We start from the raw sequence: 19,724 nt of genomic DNA, 5'->3' as shown, positions 1-19,724 counted from the left end.
CAGTATGTTGGTGATTTGGGGATTCTCCTGTAATCATCTGTACAGTATGTTGGTGATTTGGGGATTCTCCTGTAATCATCTCTACAGTATGTTGGTGATTTGGGGATTCTCCTGTAATCATCTGTACAGTATGTTGGTGATTTGGGGATTCTCCTGTAATCATCTCTACAGTATGTTGGTGATTTGGGGATTCTCCTGTAATCATCTCTACAGTATGTTGGTATTTGGGGATTCTCCTGTAATCATCTGTACAGTATGTTGGTGATTTGGGGATTTTCCTGTAATCATCTCTACAGTATGTTGGATGATTTTCCTGTATTCATCTGTACAGTATGTTGGTGATTTGGGGATTCTCCTGTAATCATCTGTACAGTATGTTGGTGATTTGGGGATTCTCCTGTAATCATCTCTACAGTATGTTGGTGATTCTCCTGTAATCATCTCTACAGTATGTTGGTGATTCTCCCATTTATTTGGAGTAGAACAGGATAATGGTTTAGTTTATTAGGATCCCCATTAGCTAGTTTACATGCAGCAGCTACTCTTCCTGGAGTCCACATAAAACATATACATACATGACAAAGTGCACAACAGTTATAGACAAAAACATTACATAAAAAACATATATTTACAGTGTGTGTATATACAGCACCAGTCAAAAGTTTGTACACATCTACTCATTCCAGGGTTTTTCTGACTTTTTGACTATTTCCTACATTGTAGAATAATAGTGAAGACATCAAAACTATGAAATAACACATATGGAATCATGTAGTAACCAAAAAACTGTTAAACACATCAAAAATTGGTTTATATTTGAGATTCTTCAAAGTAGCCACCCTTTGCCTTGATGACAGCTTTGCACACTCTTGGCATTCTCTCAACCAGCTTCAGCTGGAGTGCTTTTCCAACAGTCTTGAAGGAGTACTGACTTGACTGGTACTATATACACACACATATATATATATATATATCATGAAAAAATATATATATATTGGAAAGACACCAGGAGACAACAAAAATACAATTTAGAACACTATTTATACATATTCATATTCTTATATACAGTTAAATGATATATTTAGAAAGAGGAGAGGCACTGTTAATAATTTGTTTTTTAAAGCTTAACTTGCTTTTCTCTGAGTAATCTCTGGTGGCCGAGCATTCCACGATGACATGGCTCCATACATAACTGAGCGACACATTAGATCTGTTTTTGGGTTTGGGTACAGCGAAGAAACCCGTAGTGCATGTCTGGTGGGGTATGTATGTCTATTTGAAGTGTCTGAAAATACAATTATACAAGTGGTTAGACATTTTCAACACACAAACGTTTTAAAAAACCATGAAAGACTATCATGCACATTGTTGATGTTAGTTGTATGTGTACAGTGAATGATGAATACTAGTTACTCAGCCTTCCCCCATTCTAACAGCTGCATTTCCATATTTTATACTTGGTCTTGGATGGGTCTGAGAGAGTGGGAGAGAGGCATTGGTGAAACATACAGTTCTTTAATTTTGTATTCTTCCCTCCCATTACCCCTTGGTATAGATTTGTCGGGGCGTTCTGTGTGTGTGTGTGTGTGTGTGTGTGTGTGTGTGTGTGTGTGTGTGTGTGTGTGTGTGTGTATGTGTGGCTGTGGGTTCATATACTCAGGGTCATAAGAGAAGATTAAAGTAATTAATCTAGCATGTATAGTAATGAAACGTTTGATTGGAAAAATCCATCCCCCCTCCCACCTCATCTCCCGTCTTTCGTTTCCTGTTGTCCTGTCTCTCTCCATCTGTATGTGTCTTTTGTTCTATCTTTTCTAGTTATACATCTTGATTATTAATTATACGTTTATTTCTCTGTGGACATTGTTATTGTCAATTTTGCTGTCTAGCCTGTATACTCACCACCTCTCTCTCTTCCCTCCTCCCTCCCCTCCCCTCTCTCTCTTCCCTCCTCCCTCCCCTCCTCTCTCTCTCTTCACTCCTCCCTCCCCTCCCCTCTCTCTCTTCACTCCTCCCTCCCCTCCTCTCTCTCTCTTCCCTCCTCCCTCCCCTCCCCTCTCTCTCTTCCCTCCTCCCTCCCCTCCTCTCTCTCTCTTCCCTCCTCCCTCCCTCCCCTCCCCTTTCTCTCTTCCCTCCTCCCTCCCCTCCTCTCTCTCTCTTCCCTCCTCCCTCCCTCCCCTCCTCTCTCTCTCTTCCCTCCTCCCTCCCCTCCTCTCTCTCTTCCCTCCTCCCTCCCCTCCTCTCTCTCTCTTCCCTCTTCCCTCCTCTCTCTCTCTTCCCTCCTCCCTCCCCTCCTCTCTCTCTCTCTTCCCTCCTCCCTCCCTTCCTCTCTCTCTCTTCCCTCCTCCCTCCCTCCCCTCCTCTCTCTCTCTTCCCTCCTCCCTCCCCTCCTCTCTCTCTTCCCTCCTCCCTCCCCTCCTCTCTCTCTCTTCCCTCCTCCTCCCTCCTCTCTCTCTTCCCTCCTCCCTCCCCTCCTCTCTCTCTCTCTTCCCTCCTCCCTCCCCTCCTCTCTCTCTCTCTCCAGCATGCAGAGCAGGGTTCTATAAGTCTCTGCTGGGTAACGTCCAGTGTTCTAAGTGTCCACCTCACAGCTTCACCCATCATGAGGGAGCTCTACACTGTGGCTGCGAGAAAAACTACTTCCGCGCTGATGGAGACCCGCCATCTACGGCCTGCACACGTAAGTCTCTGTGTTTGTGAGTGAGAGCCAAAAATAGTTTACTCTCTGAAAGTACTGTTTGTTTATTCTCTAAACTGTTTTAGCTGCTGTGTCTCTGAGGACAATATCTTGCGCGCTCTCTCTCTCTCTCTGAGCTGTATCCGGATGGTTCACAGAAGCAGATGGCTGATGCCAAGCATGCTTAACTACAGTACCCAGAAATCACTGCCCTGGCAGCTCTGATGACTGCCACCATATGACACCCACTGCATCAGCCATGTCTGTAGTCCCTGGGGGGAGTTAAGGACAACCAGAGCAGACCTTTATTTCCAGTTTCCTCCTGTTTATTAGGGAGAGTCCTGTTTTACAGCCCTAAAACCTTTATAGACTAAGTAAATGAGCAGGAGTCTGGGAAGGAACATAGAGATCGGAGAAGAATCTAGATTTACACATGTATGATATGATCTCCACCCACTGTCCTACTGTTCATATCACATCTGGTAATCTATATATCTAGACATGACACACCATATGTGGGAGCCTCAGGTCAAAGACACGTAAAACCCAGAGCTCTAGTCTCATCAGTATTATGGCTCGGCTGCTAGATAGGCGTAGTGAATGTACAGTAGAGTGGAGGAGCTAGAACAGTAGAGGACTGTGGAGTTGACTGTATCCGCTGTCTGAACCCCAGCACCTCAGACAAACAAACAAACAAGGCTTTATATTGTCAAAGTCAACCCTACTCACCCCATCTCCTCCCTCGTTCAATTCTTTGCTGAGGATCTCTCCGTAGTTCTGGTTAGCTCCCTGTGTAATTATCCCGTCAGGTCTGACATTAAAGTCTGGAAATATTCAGAGAATCTGTTCACAGTAAGAACATGTCATTTCCATCTGCCAGTGAGAGTTTGAGGTTTGGCCTGAACCAGTGCTCTGTCCTTCTTCCTCCCTGTGACTGGTGGCTGAACTGACTCTGCTGCCCAAAGGGACAGACTGCTGTCACTCAATCACACACACAATTGTATTAATATAATATATATTTTTACCCCCCCACTCTCTCTCTCTTAATTCAAATGGGATTTATTGGCATGGGAAACGTGTTTACGTAGCCAAAGCAAGTGAAATAAACAATAAGCAAAAGTGAGAAGACACGAAACAATATCAACAAAAAACTATTAGAAATGAACAGTGAACTCTCTCTCTCTCTCTCTCTCTCTCTCTCTCTCTCTCTCTCTCTCTCTCTCTCTCTCTCTCTCTCTCTCTCTCTCTCTCTCGCTCTCTCTCGCTCTCGCTCACTCTCTCTCTGTCTCTCTCTCTCTCTCTCTCTCTCTCTCTCTCTCTCTCTCTCTCTCTCTCTCTCTCTCTCGCTCTCGCTCACTCTCTCTCTCTCTCTCTCTCGCTCACTCTCTCTCTGTCTCTCTCTCGCTCACTCTCTCTCTCTCTCTCTCTCGCTCACTCTCTCTCTCTCTCTCTCTCTCTCTCTCTCTCTCTCTCTCTCTCTCTCTCTCTCGCTCTCGCTCACTCTCTCTCTGTCTCTCTCTCGCTCACTCTCTCCGTCTCTCTCTTTCTGTCTCTCTCGCTCACTCTCTCGCTCTGGCTTTGTCTCTCTCACTCTCACTCTCACGCTCACTCTCTCTCTCTGGTTCTGTCTCTCCAGGTCCTCCCTCAGCTCCTCGTAATGTGATCTCAGTCATCAACGAGACCTCAGTGATTCTGGACTGGTCCTGGCCGGAGGATACGGGAGGTCGTAAGGACGTTACCTTCACCGTACTGTGTAAGCGCTGCAGGCCTGGCCAGAGGGTGTGTGAGGCATGTCGCAGCAATGTGCGGTTCCTCCCTCGCGCTGCGGGCCTGCAGAACACTACCGTTACCGTGGGAGACCTGCTGGCTCACACCAACTACACTTTCGAGATTGAGGCTCAGAATGGAGTGTCCCAGTTAGCCCCAACCATGAGGCAATATGCTGCTGTGACCATCACTACCAACCAAGCAGGTAAGGCCGGAGATGCACAAACACACTCTTGTGCACACACACACCCATTGATGTTCACGGACGCACACAAACACAAGGGCATGCACATCAACACACACACTTATAGACACACACACATGCACACTACACACACACATAAACGTACAAGCATGCATTCCAACCATCAGCTCTGGACATTTACAAGGAGATCCTAGCCAGTATACTTCAGAGTTTTATCACCAGTATCAAATGTCTCCCTCCTCACAAATACACTCTGTATAAAACTTTGTGTTGTTTTTCAGCTTTTACAGACAGTCGTTATAATGGAATGGGTTCACATCAACCCCTCATATAAACATTCTCACGCATGCATGCGCACAGGAACACACACACACACACACACACACACACACACACACACACACACACACACACACAGAGGGATGGGTTGCTCACATCGATCTCTCATATAAACATTCTCCACACATCCCAACCCAGAGACAACGGGGAGGTAGGACCCAGTGAAAGTCCCTCACAGAGACAAATCAATCTCTCTGCAGCGGATTGTAACAAACCTCAACATTCCAATACCAAACTAGGAATGCATGCATGATGGCTATAGTTCACTACACCCTCCCACTCCTTCCCTCACTCCATACATCCCTCTCTGTGGTTTTTCCTCTCTCTCTCTCCTCTCTTTCTCTCTGTCTCTCTTCTCATTCCTCAACCATCCATACACATCTCTCTGTTACGGCCCTCGTTGGTCGAATGAAGAGTGGACCAAAGCGCAGCGTGGAAAGTGTTCATGATTCTTTTATTTCAAAAACACTCAAACAAAATAACAAACGAAAACGAAAACGAAAACGCACAGTTCTGTCAGGCAGAAAACACGAAACAGAAAACAAGATCCCACAAAACCCAAAAGGAAAATGACAACTTATGTATGATCCCCAATCAGAGACAACGATAGACAGCTGCCTCTGATTGGGAAACACACGGCCAAAAACAAAGAAATAGAAAACATAGACTTTCCCACCCGAGTCACACCCTGACCTAACCAAACATAGAAAATAATAAGGAACTCTAAGGTCAGGGCGTGACACTCTCTCCCTCTGTTCTCAGTTGTCACGTTCTGACCCTAGTTATTGTGTTAATTGTTTGTTTTAGTGGGTCAGGATGTGAGTTGGGTGGGCATTCATTGTTTTGTGTCTGGTTTGTCTATTTCTGTGTTTGACCTGATATGGTTCTCAATCAGAGGCAGCTGTCAATCGTTGTCCCTGATTGAGAACCATATTAAGGTAACCTGTTTGGTGTTGGGTTTTGTGGGTGATTGTATTTCGTGTCAGTGTTCGTGCCACACGGGACTGTTTTCGGTTTGGTCACGTTTGTTGTTTTTGTATCTTGAAGTGTTCAGTTTACTTTCATTAAATAATGAACACTTTCCACTCTGCGTCTTGGTCCGATCCCTACACCTCCTCTTCAGACGAAGAGGAGGAAATCTGCCGTAACATCAGTCATACCTGTGTGTTGATGTTTAGGTGCTGACTCCAACCCAGTCATTTGTGCCTCTACGATTTTCCTTTCTGATAGTCTTATATCTTACTCTCTCCTTACCGACTTGGCACAGACGTCAATTCAGCGTCTATTCTACGTTCGTTAAACGTAATTTCATTGAAATGACGTGGTTGATGAAATGACAAGGTTGATTGGAGCAGTATGTACCCAGTGGGTCTCTGTTTGCTGGGACATTGGGTCCGGTCTCCTCTCTCTTGTTGTAGAGCAGCAGTAGATGAATATCTCTGTCTGCTGGGACATTGGGTCCGGTCTCCTCTCTCTTGTTGTAGAGCAGCAGTAGATGAAGGTCTCTGTCTGCTGGGACATTGGGTCCGGTCTCTTCTCTCTTGTTGTAGAGCAGCAGTAGATGAAGGTCTCTGTCTGCTGGGACATTGGGTCCGGTCTCCTCTCTCTTGTTGTAGAGCAGCAGTAGATGAAGGTCTCTGTCTGCTGGGACATTGGGTCCGGTCTCTTCTCTCTTGTTGTAGAGCAGCAGTAGATGAATATCTCTGTCTGCTGGGACATTGGGTCCGGTCTCCTCTCTCTTGTTGTAGAGCAGCAGTAGATGAAGGTCTCTGTCTGCTTGGACATTGGGTCCGGTCTCCTCTCTCTTGTTGTAGAGCAGCAATAGATGAAGGTCTCTGTCTGCTGGGACATTGGGTCCGGTCTCCTCTCTCTTGTTGTAGAGCAGCAGTAGATGAAGGTCTCTGTCTGCTTGGACATTGGGTCCGGTCTCCTCTCTCTTGTTGTAGAGCAGCAGTAGATGAAGGTCTCTGTCTGCTTGGACATTGGGTCCGGTCTCCTCTCTCTTGTTGTAGAGCAGCAGTAGATGAAGGTCTCTGTCTGCTGGGACATTGGGTCCGGTCTCCTCTCTCTTGTTGTAGAGCAGCAGTAGATGAATATCTCTGTCTGCTGGGACATTGGGTCCGGTCTCTTCTCTCTTGTTGTAGAGCAGCAGTAGATGAAGGTCTCTGTCTGCTGGGACATTGGGTCCGGTCTCCTCTCTCTTGTTGTAGAGCAGCAGTAGATGAAGGTCTCTGTCTGCTGGGACATTGGGTCCGGTCTCCTCTCTCTTGTTGTAGAGCAGCAGTAGATGAAGGTCTCTGTCTGCTGGGACATTGGGTCCGGTCTCCTCTCTCTTGTTGTAGAGCAGCAGTAGATGAAGGTCTCTGTCTGCTGGGACATTGGGTCCGGTCTCTTCTCTCTTGTTGTAGAGCAGCAGTAGATGAAGGTCTCTGTCTGCTGGGACATTGGGTCCGGTCTCCTCTCTCTTGTTGTAGAGCAGCAGTAGATGAAGGTCTCTGTCTGCTGGGACATTGGGTCCGGTCTCTTCTCTCTTGTTGTAGAGCAGCAGTAGATGAAGGTCTCTGTCTGCTGGGACATTGGGTCCGGTCTCTTCTCTCTTGTTGTAGAGCAGCAGTAGATGAAGGTCTCTGTCTGCTGGGACATTGGGTCCGGTCTCCTCTCTTGTTGTAGAGCAGCAGTAGATGAAGGTCTCTGTCTGCTGGGACATTGGGTCCGGTCTCCTCTCTCTTGTTGTAGAGCAGCAGTAGATGAATATCTCTGTCTGCTGGGACATTGGGTCCGGTCTCTTCTCTCTTGTTGTAGAGCAGCAGTAGATGAAGGTCTCTGTCTGCTGGGACATTGGGTCCGGTCTCCTCTCTCTTGTTGTAGAGCAGCAGTAGATGAAGGTCTCTGTCTGCTGGGACATTGGGTCCGGTCTCCTCTCTCTTGTTGTAGAGCAGCAGTAGATGAAGGTCTCTGTCTGCTGGGACATTGGGTCCGGTCTCCTCTCTTGTTGTAGAGCAGCAGTAGATGAATATCTCTGTCTGCTGGGACATTGGGTCCGGTCTCCTCTCTCTTGTTGTAGAGCAGCAGTAGATGAATATCTCTGTCTGCTGGGACATTGGGTCCGGTCTCCTCTCTTGTTGTAGAGCAGCAGTAGATGAAGGTCTCTGTCTGCTGGGACATTGGGTCCGGTCTCTTCTCTCTTGTTGTAGAGCAGCAGTAGATGAAGGTCTCTGTCTGCTGGGACATTGGGTCCGGTCTCCTCTCTCTTGTTGTAGAGCAGCAGTAGATGAAGGTCTCTGTCTGCTGGGACATTGGGTCCGGTCTCCTCTCTCTTGTTGTAGAGCAGCAGTAGATGAATGTCTCTGTCTGCTGGGACATTGGGTCCGGTCTCCTCTCTCTTGTTGTAGAGCAGCAGTAGATGAAGGTCTCTGTCCTGTCTGTGTAACACAGTGGGTAGGGATAGCTGGGATTGTTTCAGTTAATACAGAGTCTCTCTATGGTGGAGCGTAATTCTGCTAGCTACAGTAATGTGTTCTCAATGCACGATTCCTTGCCTGTAGAGAGCAAGGGGGGTTATACACCTTTTTCGGGGGATGGTGTGTACATACCCACACAGACGCACACGAACACACACACACACACACACACACACACACACACACACACACACACACACACACACACACACACACACACACACACACACACACACACACTGAGGTGTACAATGAGGTGCGTGCTGAGTTTCCTGTGTGTTATCCCAGCTGTGGTCTATAAAGGATGACGGGCCAGACACTGCACTTTGAAATGACAGCAGAGGGATGAGCAGTAAATGCAGATTTACTGTGTGTGTGTAGATTTAGTGCTCTTCACTTGTCTCCGGACGTGTGTATACCTCTCCCAGGGGAGAGGGAGGGTAGAGGTAAAGAAAAGCAACACGTCCACTGATCATGTAAAGATAGCAGGTTTCAACAGAGCTCTCTACCAGTATGTTTGTGCTCAGAATAGGTGAATCCTTATGTTTTAACCTACAGATCTTATAACCTTCCTCTTATCTCTCTGTGCCTGTTAAAGGACATGCTACATTAACAACAGGATGAGGATGGTTCATATGTATCACTAAGCTGTCACCTGAGAGGATAGCGTGATGAGAATAGTGAAATAGTGAGTTTAATGTGTGATTGTCCTTTAGCTGAGATGAGGAAAAGGAAAGGGTGTGTGAAAATGAAACATTGAAAACGAAATACACACACACAAACACACACACACGCAAACACACGCACACGCACACACACACACACACACAAACCATCCTTATTCTGCAGCTGCACGACCCATCAGGCTGAGTTTACAAGGATTAGGGTTGTCAGTGTACAGCTCCCTACACACACATGTGGCTATGTCCGTGGAGAGAGAGGACACGCAAGCTGCCCTCTTTCAGAGAGAAACACACACACACACTACACCAACACACTCCTGTTTAAACCTGCCAAAACTGTTAAAAGCTGGATTAACTGGCCGTCTCGGAAGGGAGGAAAGCATCCGGATATTCTGACAGGGTGTCGTAAGACGAGTCTCAGCCCCTCTTCTACACACACACACACACACACACACACACACACACACACACACACACACACACACACACACACACACACACACACACACACACACACACACACACACACACACACACACACACACACACACACACACACACACACACACACACACACACACACACCGTGAAAGCAGGATGTAGATCTGATGACAATAGGAAATGTAGCGCTGAGAGACTGATCTCCATTACAACTGTTTAGTCTTATCCCTCCACTGAAGTGAGACTGATAAAGGCTGGAGTTTGAGAGAGTCTGACACTTAATATGGGACTGTATCAATCAAATGTATTTATAAAGCCCTTTTTACATCAGCAGTTGTCACAAGGTGCTTGTGCAGAAACCCTGCCTAAAACCCCAAACAGCAAGCAATGCAGATGTAGAAGCATGGTGGCTAGGAAAAACTCCATAGAATAGGCAGAAACATGGGAAGAAACCTAGAGAGGAACCAGGCTCTGAGGGGTGGCCAGTCCTCTTCTGGCTGTGCCAGGTGTAGATTATAAGAGTACATGGCCATTAAGGCCAGATTGTTCTTCAAGATATGTTCAAACGTTAATAGATGACCAGCAGGGTTAAAAAATAATCACAGTGGTTATAGAGCGTGCAACAGGTCAGCACCTCAAGAGTAAATGTCAGTTGGCTTTTCATAGCCGAGCATTCAGAGGTCGAAACAACAGGTGCGGTAGAGAGAGAGAGAGAAAGAGAGAGAGAGAGGATGAGGGAGGGTCAGAACAGCAGGTCCGGGACAAGGTAGCACGACCGGTAAACAGGTCAGGGTTCCATAGCCACAGGCAGAACAGCAGAAACTGGATCGCAGCACGGCAAGGTAGTACGACCAATAAACATGTCAGGGTTCTATAGCCACAGGCAGAACAGCAGAAACTGGATCAGCAGCATGACCAGGTGGGACGGGGACAGCCAGGAGTCGTGAGCCAGGTAATCCTGAGGCATGGCCCTAGGGCTCAGGTTCTCTGGGAGGGGAGAGAGAGGGGTGGAAGAATTAGAGGGAGCATGCCTAAGATCACACAAGACACACGATAAGACAGGAGAATTACACCAGATAGGACAGACTGACCCTAGCCCCCCGGCGCATAGACTTTTTCAGCATAGATACTGGAGACTGAGACAGGGGGGGTCGGACACTGTGGCCCCATCCAAAGTTACTCCTGGACAGGGCCAACCAGACAGGATATAACCCCACCCACTTTGACAAAGCAAAGCCCCCACACCACCAAAGGAATATCAACAGACCATTCACTTACTACCCTGAGATTTGGCCGAGTACAGCCCACAAAGATCTCCTCCACCGCACGAGCCCAAGGAGGTGCAAAACTGGACAGGAAGATCAAGTCAGTGACTTAACCCACTCAAGTAGAGTATAGCAAAAAAAAGCCTGGCATGATGTGATGCACCCCTCCTAGGGACTGCATATGAGAGTGCGAGCAAGCCAGTGACTCGTAATAGGGTCAGAGGCAGAGAATCCCAGTGGAGAGAGGGGAGCCGGCCAGGCAGAGACAGCAAGGGTGGTTTGTCACTCCAGTACATTGGCGTTTACCTTCACACCCCTGGGCCAGACTACACTCAATTATAGGACCTACTGAAGAGATCAGTCTTCAGTATAGACAGGGTTGAGACAGAGTCTACGTCTCATGGATCGGCAGGTGATTCCATAAAAATGTAGCTCTATAGGAGAAAGCCCTGCCTCCAGCTGTTTGCTTAGAAATTCTAGGAACAATAAGGAGGCCTGCGTCTTGTGAACGTAACGTACATGTAGGTATGTACAGCAGGACCAAATCAGCGAGATGGGTAGGAGCAAATCAGCCCTAGCCTCAACCAGAAGCTAGCACTGGAGTAATATGATTACATTTGTGAGTTCTAGTCAAGAGTCTATCAGCCCTATTTGGCATCTCTGTTTTGTCCGAGTTTAAAATTTAAAAAATGTGCCACCATCCACTTCCTTATGTCTGAAACACAGGCTTCCAGGGTAGACAATTTTGGGGCTTCACCATGTTTCATAAAAATGTACAGCTGTGTGGTCTGCAAAGCAGTGAAAGTTGACATTGTCTTTCCGAATGACATCACTAAGAGGTAGCATATATAGTGAAAACCATGGTGGTCCTAGAACGGAACCTAAAGTAACACCTAAACTTATCATTGATTTGTCAGAAGACAAACCATCCACAGAGACTAACTGATATCTTTCCGATAGATAAGATCTAAACCAGGCAACAACTTTTCTGCGTAGACCAATTATTTCCAATCTCTCCAAAAGAATATGGTGATAGATGGTGTCGAAAGCGACACTAAGGTCTAGGAGTGCAAGGACAGACGCAGAGCCTTGGTCTGACGCCATTGAAAGGTAATTTACCACATTCACGAGCGCAGTCTTAGTGCTATGATGGTACTTTGATGGGGACTGTAGTCACATCCTCTCGTCTCTGCAGTGAGCTATTGGGGAAGAATTGGGGGCCAGAGAGAAAGAAGGAGAAATCTCTCTTGAAGCCAGGAAGCCCTCCAGAACTGTTCACAGAGGGAGGGAGGGAGGGAGGGAGGGAGGGAGGGAGGGAGGGAGGGGGGGAGAGAGAGAGAGTAATAGAAAGATACCCAGCATCAAACCAGTGTCCTGCTCAGACACAATAAATCATTACACCCATAAACCACAGAACCAATAAAACAACAGCTATACCCCTATCAGAAACAGAGGGAATGAGAGAAAGAGAGAGAACGAGGGAGGAGAGTGAAAACAGACTCACTCCAAATGGATTCATTAACAGAGAGAAAATAACTTCCAGTGGAAAAAAAGTGCCAGCCGTTCTAAAGTTGTATCATCAGAATCAAGAGAGGCTCGAACATTTTCAAAGACAAACATGTTGTTTCCTGCGGTCTAATGAACTTAAAGCTCATGGCCGCCTGGCCTCTCAGCTGCAGCTAGCAATTACACAACTGTAAATGTGGAAAAAAGAAAGGGAGAGAGGAATGGAAGGAGAGAAGGAGCGAGTCCTGAGTTGAATTACAGTGCCAGATTGAGACCATGTGAGGTCCCAAGGCGAGGCGACATGAGAGTGAGGGATGGTGGGAGGGTAATACACTGGGGCAGGGAAGGAGGGATGGTGGGAGGGTAATACACTGGGGCAGAGAAGGAGGGATGGTGGGAGGGTAATACACTGGGGCAGGGAAGGAGGGATTGTGGGAGGGTAATACACTGGGGGCAGGGAAGGAGTGATGGTGGGAGGGTAATACACTGGGGCAGAGAAGGAGGGATGGTGGGAGGGTAATACACTGGGGGCAGGGAAGGAGGGATTGTGGGAGGGTAATACACTGGGGCAGGGAAGGAGGGATGGTGGGAGGGTAATACACTGGGGCAGGGAAGGAGGGATGGTGGGAGGGTAATACACTGGGGCAGGGAAGGAGAGATGGTGGGAGGGTAATACACTGGGGCAGAGAAGGAGGGATGGTGGGAGGGTAATACACTGGGGGCAGGGAAGGAGGGATTGTGGGAGGGTAATACACTGGGGCAGAGAAGGAGGGATGGTGGGAGGGTAATACACTGGGGCAGAGAAGGAGGGATGGTGGGAGGGTAATACACTGGGGGCAGGGAAGGAGGGATTGTGGGAGGGTAATACACTGGGGCAGGGAAGGAGGGATGGTGGGAGGGTAATACACTGGGGCAGGGAAGGAGAGATGGTGGGAGGGTAATACACTGGGGGCAGGGAAGGAGGGATGGTAGGAGGGTAATACACTGGGGCAGGGAAGGAGGGATGGTGGGAGGGTAATACACTGGGGCAGGGAAGGAGGGATGGTGGGAGGGTAATACACTGGGGCAGGGAAGGAGAGATGGTGGGAGGGTAATACACTGGGGCAGAGAAGGAGGGATGGTGGGAGGGTAATACACTGGGGGCAGGGAAGGAGGGATTGTGGGAGGGTAATACACTGGGGCAGAGAAGGAGGGATGGTGGGAGGGTAATACACTGGGGCAGAGAAGGAGGGATGGTGGGAGGGTAATACACTGGGGGCAGGGAAGGAGGGATTGTGGGAGGGTAATACACTGGGGGCAGAGAAGGAGGGATGGTGGGAGGGTAATACACTGGGGGCAGGGAAGGAGGGATTGTGGGAGGGTAATACACTGGGGGCAGGGAAGGAGTGATGGTAGGAGGGTAATACACTGGGGCAGAGAAGGGGGGATGGTGGGAGGGTAATACACTGGGGCAGGGAAGGAGGGATGGTGGGAGGGTAATACACTGGGGCAGAGAAGGAGGGATGGTGGGAGGGTAATACACTGGGGCAGGGAAGGAGAGATGGTGGGAGGGTAATACACTGGGGCAGAGAAGGAGGGATGGTGGGAGGGTAATACACTGGGGGCAGGGAAGGAGGGATGGTAGGAGGGTAATACACTGGGGCAGAGAAGGAGGAATGGTGGGAGGGTAATACACTGGGGCAGAGAAGGAGGGATGGTGGGAGGGTAATACACTGCGGCAGAGAAGGAGGGATGGTGGGAGGGTAATACACTGGGGGCAGGGAAGGAGGGATTGTGGGAGGGTAATACACTGGGGGCAGGGAAGGAGTGATGGTAGGAGGGTAATACACTGGGGCAGAGAAGGGGGGATGGTGGGAGGGTAATACACTGGGGCAGGGAAGGAGGGATGGTGGGAGGGTAATACACTGGGGCAGAGAAGGGGGGATGGTGGGAGGGTAATACACTGGGGGCAGGGAAGGAGGGATGGTGGGAGGGTAATACACTGGGGCAGGGAAGGAGGGATGGTGGGAGGGTAATACACTGGGGCAGAGAAGGAGGGATGGTGGGACGGTAATACACTGGGGCAGAGAAGGAGGGATGGTAGGAGGGAAATACACTGGGGCATGGAAGGAGGGATGGTGGGAGGGTAATATACTGGGGCAGGGAAGGAGGGATGGTAGTAGGGTAATACACTGGGGCAGAGAATGAGGGATGGTGGGAGGGTAATACACTGGGGCAGAGAAGGAGGGATGGTGGGAGGGTAATACACTGGGGCAGAGAAGGAGGGATGGTGGGAGGGTAATACACTGGGGCAGAGAAGGAGGGATGGTGGGAGGGTAATACACTGGGGGCAGGGAAGGAGGGATTGTGGGAGGGTAATACACTGGGGGCAGAGAAGGAGGGATGGTGGGAGGGTAATACACTGGGGGCAGGGAAGGAGGGATTGTGGGAGGGTAATACACTGGGGGCAGGGAAGGAGTGATGGTAGGAGGGTAATACACTGGGGCAGAGAAGGGGGGATGGTGGGAGGGTAATACACTGGGGCAGGGAAGGAGGGATGGTGGGAGGGTAATACACTGGGGCAGAGAAGGGGGGATGGTGGGAGGGTTATACACTGGGGGCAGGGAAGGAGGGATGGTGGGAGGGTAATACACTGGGGCAGGGAAGGAGGGATGGTGGGAGGGTAATACACTGGGGCAGAGAAGGAGGGATGGTGGGACGGTAATACACTGGGGCAGAGAAGGAGGGATGGTGGGAGGGTAATACACTGGGGCAGGGAAGGAGGGATGGTAGGAGGGTAATACACTGGGGCAGGGAAGGAGGGATGGTGGGAGGGTAATACACTGGGACAGGGAAGGAGGGATGGTAGGAGGGTAATACACTGGGACAGAGAAGGAGGGATGGTGGGAGGGTAATACACTGGGGCAGAGAAGGAGGGATGGTGGGAGGGTAATACACTGGGGCAGAGAAGGAGGGATGGTGGGAGGGTAATACACTGGGGCAGGGAAGGAGGGATGGTAATACACTGGGAACAGGGAAGGAGGGATGGTGGGAGGGTAATACACTGGGGCAGAGAAGGAGGGATGGTGGGAGGGTAATACACTGGGGCAGAGAAGGAGGGATTGTGGGAGGGTAATACACTGGGGCAGGGAAGGAGGGATGGTAGGAGGGTAATACACTGGGGGCAGGGAAGGAGGGATGGTAGGAGAGTAATACACTGGGGCAGAGAAGGAGGGATGGTGGGAGGGTAATACACTGGGGCAGAGAAGGATGGATGGTAGGAGGGTAATACACTGGGGCAGGGAAGGAGGGATGGTGGGAGGGTAATACACTGGGGCAGGGAAGGAGGGATGGTAGGAGGGTAATACACTGGGGCAGGGAAGGAGGGATGGTAGGAGGGTAATACACTGGGAACAGGGAAGGAGGGATGGTAGGAGGGTAATACACTGGGCAGGGAAGCAGGGATGGTAGGAGGGTAATACACTGGGGCAGGGAAGGAGGGATGGTAGGAGGGTAATACACTGGGGCAGGGAAGGAGGGATGGTAGGAGGGTAATACACTGGGAACAGGGAAGGAGGGATGGTAGGAGGGTAATACAATGGGGCAGGGAAGGAGGGATGGTGGGAGGGTAATACACTGGGACAGGGAAGGAGGGATGGTAGGAGGGTAATACACTGGGGCAGAGAAGGAGGGATGGTGGGAGAGTAATACACTGGGGCAGAGAAGGAGGGATGGTGGGAGGGTAATACACTGGGGCAGAGAAGGAGGGATGGTGGGAGGGTAATACACTGGGGCAGAGAAGGAGGGATGGTGGGAGGGTAATACACTGGGGCAGGGAAGGAGGGATGGTGGGAGGGTAATACACTGGGGACAGAGAAGGAGGGATGGTAGGAGGGTAATACAATGGGGCAGTGAAGGAGGGATGGTAGGAGGGTAATACACTGGGGCAGAGAAGGAGGGATGGTGGGAGGGTAATACACTGGGGCAGGGAAGGAGGGATGATAGGAGGGTAATGCACTGGGGGCAGGGAAGGAAGGATGGTGGGAGGGTAATACACTGGGGCAGAGAAGGAGGGATGGTAGGAGGGTAATACACTGGGGGCAGGGAAGGAGGGATGGTGGGAGGGTAATACACTGGGGCAGAGAAGGAGGGATGGTAGGAGGGTAATACACTGGGGCAGAGAAGGAGGGATGGTGGGAGGGTAATACACTGGGGCAGGGAAGGAGGGATGGTGGGAGGGTAATACACTGGGGCAGGGAAGGAGGGATTGTGGGAGGGTAATACACTGGGGGCAGAGAAGGAGGGATGGTGGGAGGGTAATACACTGGGGCAGGGAAGGAGGGATGGTAGGAGGGTAATACACTGGGGGCAGGGAAGGAGGGATGGTAGGAGGGTAATACACTGGGGCAGAGAAGGAGGGATGGTGGGAGGGTAATACACTGGGGCAGAGAAGGATGGATGGTAGGAGGGTAATACACTGGGGCAGGGAAGGAGGGATGGTGGGAGGGTAATACACTGGGGGCAGGGAAGTAGGGATGGTAGGAGGGTAATACACTGGGGCAGAGATGGAGGGATGGTAGGAGGGTAATACACTGGGGCAGGGAAGGAGGGATGGTGGGAGGGTAATACACTGGGGCAGGGAAGGAGGGATGGTAGGAGGGTAATACACTGGGGCAGGGAAGGAGGGATGGTAGGAGGGTAATACACTGGGGCAGGGAAGGAGGGATGGTAGGAGGGTAATACACTGGGAACAGGGAAGGAGGGATGGTAGGAGGGTAATACACTGGGGCAGGGAAGCAGGGATGGTAGGAGGGTAATACACTGGGGCAGGGAAGGAGGGATGGTAGGAGGGTAATACACTGGGGCAGGGAAGGAGGGATGGTAGGAGGGTAATACACTGGGAACAGGGAAGGAGGGATGGTAGGAGGGTAATACAATGGGGCAGGGAAGGAGGGATGGTGGGAGGGTAATACACTGGGACAGGGAAGGAGGGATGGTAGGAGGGTAATACACTGGGGCAGAGAAGGAGGGATGGTGGGAGAGTAATACACTGGGGCAGAGAAGGAGGGATGGTGGGAGGGTAATACACTGGGGCAGAGAAGGAGGGATGGTGGGAGGGTAATACACTGGGGCAGAGAAGGAGGGATGGTGGGAGGGTAATACACTGGGGCAGGGAAGGAGGGATGGTGGGAGGGTAATACACTGGGGACAGAGAAGGAGGGATGGTAGGAGGGTAATACAATGGGGCAGTGAAGGAGGGATGGTAGGAGGGTAATACACTGGGGCAGAGAAGGAGGGATGGTGGGAGGGTAATACACTGGGGCAGGGAAGGAGGGATGATAGGAGGGTAATACACTGGGGGCAGGGAAGGAAGGATGGTGGGAGGGTAATACACTGGGGCAGAGAAGGAGGGATGGTAGGAGGGTAATATACTGGGGCAGAGAAGGAGGGATGGTGGGAGGGTAATACACTGGGGCAGGGAAGGAGGGATGGTGGGAGGGTAATACACTGGGGGCAGGGAAGGAGGGATTGTGGGAGGGTAATACACTGGGGGCAGAGAAGGAGGGATGGTGGGAGGGTAATACACTGGGGGCAGGGAAGGAGGGATTGTGGGAGGGTAATACACTGGGGGCAGGGAAGGAGTGATGGTAGGAGGGTAATACACTGGGGCAGAGAAGGAGGGATGGTGGGAGGGTAATACACTGGGGCAGAGAAGGAGGGATGGTGGGAGGGTAATACACTGGGGCAGAGAAGGAGGGATGGTGGGAGGGTAATACACTGGGGCAGGGAAGGAGGGATGGTGGGAGGGTAATACACTGGGAACAGGGAAGGAGGGATGGTGGGAGGGTAATACACTGGGGCAGAGAAGGAGGGATGGTGGGAGGGTAATACACTGGGGCAGAGAAGGAGGGATTGTGGGAGGGTAATACACTGGGGCAGGGAAGGAGGGATGGTAGGAGGGTAATACACTGGGGGCAGGGAAGGAGGGATGGTAGGAGGGTAATACACTGGGGCAGAGAAGGAGGGATGGTGGGAGGGTAATACACTGGGGCAGAGAAGGATGGATGGTAGGAGGGTAATACACTGGGGCAGGGAAGGAGGGATGGTGGGAGGGTAATACACTGGGGGCAGGGAAGTAGGGATGGTAGGAGGGTAATACACTGGGGCAGAGATGGAGGGATGGTAGGAGGGTAATACACTGGGGCAGGGAAGGAGGGATGGTGGGAGGGTAATACACTGGGGCAGGGAAGGAGGGATGGTAGGAGGGTAATACACTGGGGCAGGGAAGGAGGGATGGTAGGAGGGTAATACACTGGGGCAGGGAAGGAGGGATGGTAGGAGGGTAATACACTGGGAACAGGGAAGGAGGGTTGGTAGGAGGGTAATACACTGGGGCAGGGAAGCAGGGATGGTAGGAGGGTAATACACTGGGGCAGGGAAGGAGGGATGGTAGGAGGGTAATACACTGGGGCAGGGAAGGAGGGATGGTAGGAGGGTAATACACTGGGAACAGGGAAGGAGGGATGGTAGGAGGGTAATACAATGGGGCAGGGAAGGAGGGATGGTGGGAGGGTAATACACTGGGGCAGAGAAGGAGGGATGGTGGGAGAGTAATACACTGGGGCAGAGAAGGAGGGATGGTGGGAGGGTAATACACTGGGGCAGAGAAGGAGGGATGGTGGGAGGGTAATACACTGGGGCAGAGAAGGAGGGATGGTGGGAGGGTAATACACTGGGGCAGGGAAGGAGGGATGGTGGGAGGGTAATACACTGGGGACAGAGAAGGAGGGATGGTAGGAGGGTAATACAATGGGGCAGTGAAGGAGGGATGGTAGGAGGGTAATACACTGGGGCAGAGAAGGAGGGATGGTGGGAGGGTAATACACTGGGGCAGGGAAGGAGGGATGATAGGAGGGTAATACACTGGGGGCAGGGAAGGAAGGATGGTGGGAGGGTAATACACTGGGGCAGAGAAGGAGGGATGGTAGGAGGGTAATACACTGGGGGCAGGGAAGGAGGGATGGTGGGAGGGTAATACACTGGGGCAGAGAAGGAGGGATGGTAGGAGGGTAATACACTGGGGCAGAGAAGGAGGGATGGTGGGAGGGTAATACACTGGGGCAGGGAAGGAGGGATGGTGGGAGGGTAATACACTTGGGCAGGGAAGGAGGGGTGGTAGGAGGGTAATACACTGGGGCAGGGAAGGAGGGATGGTAGGAGGGTAATACAATGGGGCAGGGAAGGAGGGATGGTGGGAGGGTAATACACTGGGACAGGGAAGGAGGGATGGTAGGAGGGTAATATACTGGGACAGAGAAGGAGGGGTGGTGGGAGGGTAATACACTGGGGCAGGGAAGGAGGGATGGTAGGAGGGTAATACACTGGGGCAGAAAAGGAGGG

The 19,724-nt window shown here is 50.8% G+C and overlaps 1 protein-coding gene across 2 annotated transcripts in view; it reads left to right on the top strand.

Moving 5' to 3' along the window:
• Positions 1 to 19,724, top strand: part of epha3 (eph receptor A3) — a 171,564-nt gene that overhangs the window by 82,226 nt on the left and 69,614 nt on the right. For both annotated transcript variants that reach the window (XM_055878105.1, XM_055878106.1), the window contains exons 4-5: positions 2,525 to 2,680; positions 4,314 to 4,649. In XM_055878105.1, coding sequence (XP_055734080.1) covers positions 2,525 to 2,680; positions 4,314 to 4,649 — 492 coding nt within the window. The remainder of the gene's footprint in view (positions 1 to 2,524; positions 2,681 to 4,313; positions 4,650 to 19,724) is intronic.

This window comes from Salvelinus fontinalis, chromosome 23, assembly GCF_029448725.1.
Source record: "Salvelinus fontinalis isolate EN_2023a chromosome 23, ASM2944872v1, whole genome shotgun sequence".
In the NCBI taxonomy this organism is placed as follows: domain Eukaryota; kingdom Metazoa; phylum Chordata; class Actinopteri; order Salmoniformes; family Salmonidae; genus Salvelinus; species Salvelinus fontinalis.
The sequence above is the reverse complement of the archived record's forward strand: the minus strand, read 5'-3'. Positions and strand labels throughout refer to the sequence as shown.